Source organism: Notothenia coriiceps, unplaced genomic scaffold, assembly GCF_000735185.1.
Source record: "Notothenia coriiceps isolate Sejong01 unplaced genomic scaffold, NC01 NC01_scaffold00031312, whole genome shotgun sequence".
Classification (NCBI taxonomy): domain Eukaryota; kingdom Metazoa; phylum Chordata; class Actinopteri; order Perciformes; family Nototheniidae; genus Notothenia; species Notothenia coriiceps.
The window spans coordinates 1-542 of NW_011364013.1; the positions used below are offsets into that span (position 1 = coordinate 1).

At 58.5% G+C, this 542-nt stretch overlaps 1 protein-coding gene across 1 annotated transcript; it reads left to right on the plus strand.

Annotated features, from left to right (window-relative positions):
- Positions 1 to 5: 5 nt before the first annotated feature.
- Positions 6 to 373, plus strand: LOC104959903 (sodium/calcium exchanger 1-like; the record flags this gene model as incomplete). Its single annotated transcript, XM_010787817.1, has 1 exon — positions 6 to 373. A coding segment is annotated over one exon (363 nt), but the record flags the coding sequence as incomplete, so codon positions are not given.
- Positions 374 to 542: the final 169 nt, after the last annotated feature.

Genomic DNA, 542 nt, shown 5'->3' on the forward strand with positions numbered 1-542 from the left:
CCAGTAAGGTGTCTGCCATCCAGGACCAATACGCTGACGCCTCCATCGGCAACGTGACAGGAAGTAACGCCGTCAACGTGTTCCTGGGTATCGGCGTGGCCTGGTCCATCGCCGCCATCTACCACGCCATCCACGGCGAGGAGTTCCGCGTGGACCCGGGAACCCTGGCGTTCTCCGTCACGCTCTTCTGCATCTTCGCCTTCATCTGCATCGGCGTGCTCCTGTACCGGCGCCGGCCCTCCATCGGGGGCGAGCTGGGCGGGCCGCGGGTCCCAAAGATCCTGACCAGCTGCCTGTTCTTCAGCCTGTGGCTCCTGTACATCGTGTTCTCCTCACTGGAGGCCTACTGCCACGTCCAGGGGTTCTAACGTTCTGCTGCAGAGACTCAAGAACGGTTCCTGATGAACTGATGGAGCTTCCAAAAAGGTTCCAATGGGTTCCTATGGGTTCCAAAGGCTTCTTATGGGTTCCAATGGGTTCCAATGGGTTCCAAAGGGTTCCAAAGGGTTCCAAAGGGTTCCAAAGGCTTCTTATGGGTTCCA